The sequence below is a fragment of the Galeopterus variegatus genome, unplaced genomic scaffold (genome assembly GCF_000696425.1).
Source record: "Galeopterus variegatus unplaced genomic scaffold, G_variegatus-3.0.2 Scaffold4365, whole genome shotgun sequence".
NCBI lineage: Eukaryota > Metazoa > Chordata > Mammalia > Dermoptera > Cynocephalidae > Galeopterus > Galeopterus variegatus.
In genome coordinates, this window is record NW_007730476.1 from 167,469 (window position 1) to 170,644 (window position 3,176).

Below are 3,176 nucleotides of genomic sequence, written 5' to 3' on the forward strand. Positions count from 1 at the left end.
GAGCAACACCGAGGGTTGCGATCCCGTTGCCGGTCCCGGTCCGGTACGGGCGCGACACTGAGGGTTGTGATCCGTTGCCGGACACGAAAAAATACAAAAAGGGAAAAAAATAATAATAATAATAATAATAAATGTAGAATATGTGATGGCTGCATTTGAAATTTAAAGACAATAGCACAGTAGATTGGAATGAAGGAGGAAATAATAAATGTAGCATATGTGATGGCTGCATTTGAAATTTAAAGACAATAGCACAGTAGATTGGAATGAAGGAGGAAATTTAAGTTGAGCATGAGTAGCTTTCTAAAGGAAAACGAAGTGTTTGAATAGGTTAGAGGAACAGTAGAGACAGAAAGAGAAAGAAAAACCATGTGACTAGAACTACAGTGAGAACAATTTAGCTGAATAGATGAAATATGATTGTAAAGGGTGAACAGTGCAAGCTGTTCAGGCAGGAAAGAGTCACAGAGAATTTTTTCATAGAAGAATGACATTATGAAAGTATCTTAAGAAGTTTTACTGGCACTGTGCAGGCCATATTAGGAAAGGGAAAACTGAAGTCCAAGACCAAATGAAAGGCTTTTGCAGTATTTTTAATTATGAGACAGTGAAGAGTCAGATTAAGATGCTTACAATTGGACTAAAAGGAATGTAAGGAGATGTTCTAAAGGAAGTGAAAAACAGGAGGTGGTAATGATAACCCACTGAATATAAGGGAGTAGAGTAGAATTTTCCAATGCTTTCTACAGAGATCTAGAATTTCTTTGAAGAGGAGAAGGTAGAAAAGAGAAAGGCAGAGAGTAGGGAACTGAGTCTTAGGGAACAACACAGGCAAGGGAAAAAAGAACAAACAAAAAGTACAGAAGTGATTAGGGAGGTTGGTAGGAAGAGAATCAAAACAAAGCATAGTACAGTCATACAAAGGAAGCAGAGTTTGAAGAAGCTGGGGTGGGGCAGTACCCAGTGGGTCAGTGAGATAAGTGCCACAAAGGGCTGGAAGAAAATGCTGTTTTGTGTCCATCCTCTCATTGAGTTCCTGATCTTGAAAGTCTAATCCTTGTTAGTTACCAGCAGAGGGCAATCCAAATATATACTATTTCGGCTTGAGAAACAAGGAAGCTCTTTGGCAGTAGATTATTATGTTCAAATTCAAGTGTTTAGTGGAAAAACACTGGGAAACTAGATTGCATCCAGAGGAAGACATTTCAAATAGAGTAGGTTATGTGCAACAAAGAGATCAGAGAATCTAAAAATAAGATCTGAGTTTGGGTACTGACTTTATGACTCATGCAAACTTTAGCACATCCTTAAACTTTTTGAACATCAGTTTCCACCTCTGTGAAGTAGGAATAGTAATTCGTATTTCACCAAATACCACTTTCAAGTCATGGGACTCATGAGTTGCAAAATGTTTTGTTGCCTAATTCCATTTTTCATCCAGTGCAGGAGTCTTTTCTACAGCATCCTGAATAGATGATCATTTTGTGCTGATTGACAATCAACAGTGATAACAAAGTTTACTCATATAACTATATTGTTGGTTAGTTATGATGGTGAATAGCTTATGTTGGGCTGAAATATGCTTCACTATAATTTCACTGTAACTTCAACCGGTTAACGATTTATAATGATGAACATGCTAATAATATTGATTTGATGATCATATACTGTACAAAAATACTGATAATCAACTCTGTACCCCAGAAATATGTATATATAATCAAAGCTTTAAAAAAAAAAAAAAACAGGGCCGGCCCGTGGCTCACTTGGGAGAGAGTGGTGCTGATAACACCAAGTCAAGGGTTAAGATCCCCTTACTGGTCATCTTTTTAAAAAATTTAAAAAATAAAACAAAACTTCAACCAGTTAATGCTACTTGTGTTCTCACATAAATGATGAGTATCCTCCTTCTTCTGCATCATACTTTTTCAACTCTGTAAAGACAGACAACTGTCATGCCTCTCCTTAGATCTTATCTTCTGTTGTCTAACTCTTTTAGTTTCTCATGCATACCTCAAATGGTATTTCTGTCATTCTCATCATAATTCCATATTTGTTTTATATTTTATTGATGCCTTTTATATCCATTTTCTCACTTGATATTCACACTATCTCCACAAGTTGGAAGTGGCATTAAGTAAAATAAGTATTATTATTCCTGCTTTACAGAAATGGAAGCAGGAACTCAAAGAGGGAAGATGCATCCTAAAATCACAATGATTGCTCAAACTGAGATTTTCTTATTCCATATTACTACCCTTTCCATTGCACATGAACTGCCGTTGTTCTTGTTACCTTCCTCTGGTTGCAATCTAGTTTCTTAGTATTTTTCCAATAATATCTGAAATTGAATATGAAACTCCAGGGATAGTCCATCTGGCATTAATAGATAGTGCCGAAGATATATGTTTAATGGTGGCTAAATGGGAAATATACCTAATATTGTTAATGTGTTTGTATTTTAGTAATGGACTAAGTGCTTTTTTCCCCTTATTACTACTTAGATCCAAGGCTCGTGACACTAAGATATTGATAGAAGACACAGATGATGAAGCTAACACTTGAATTCTCTGAAGTCTAGATTAACATCCTTGGTTTTCCTACTCTACAATACTTTCCTCGACCAACGCAACCTCTAGTACCTTTCCAGCTGAAAACAGGAGAAAACACGTTAACACATTTTCCCGAGCTCTTCCAGATTGGATCCTATGGACTCCAAACAAGCTCACTGTGTTTCTTTTCTTTTCTTCTGGTTTAATTTTAATTTTCTATTTTTAAAACAAGTATTTACTTCATTTTGCCAATCAGAGGACGTTTTAAGGAACAAAACCATAGTATCTTATGGATTGTTTACAATCACATGGACACAGATACCTATCAGGATGAAGAACAGGCATTGCAAGGACCCTCTGATGGGACGATACCGAGATATCTCGGCTTTGCTTGTCCGGTTTTGACTGGTTGAAACCGGACATTGGTTTTTAAATTTTTTTGTCAGTTTATGTGGAGAATTTTTTCCTTTTCTTCATACGCAGCGCAAAGGCACTGGCTGCACTTGCAGGAAAAGTGCAACTTAGAGCAGTACCTTCATTCACGAAGCTACTTTTTAATTTGATGTAACTTTTCTTATTTTGGGGAGGGCTGCTGGGTGGGTGGGAGGGAAATATTATGTATTT

General features: G+C 36.7%; 1 protein-coding gene across 1 annotated transcript in view; it reads left to right on the plus strand.

Moving 5' to 3' along the window:
- XPR1 (xenotropic and polytropic retrovirus receptor 1) overlaps nucleotides 1–2,892 on the plus strand; it is a 92,183-nt gene extending 89,291 nt beyond the window's left edge. Inside the window, exon 14 of the mRNA XM_008587395.1 lies at nucleotides 2,505–2,892. Coding sequence (XP_008585617.1) covers nucleotides 2,505–2,565 — 61 coding nt within the window. The 3' untranslated portion in view covers nucleotides 2,566–2,892. The remainder of the gene's footprint in view (nucleotides 1–2,504) is intronic.
- Nucleotides 2,893–3,176: the final 284 nt, after the last annotated feature.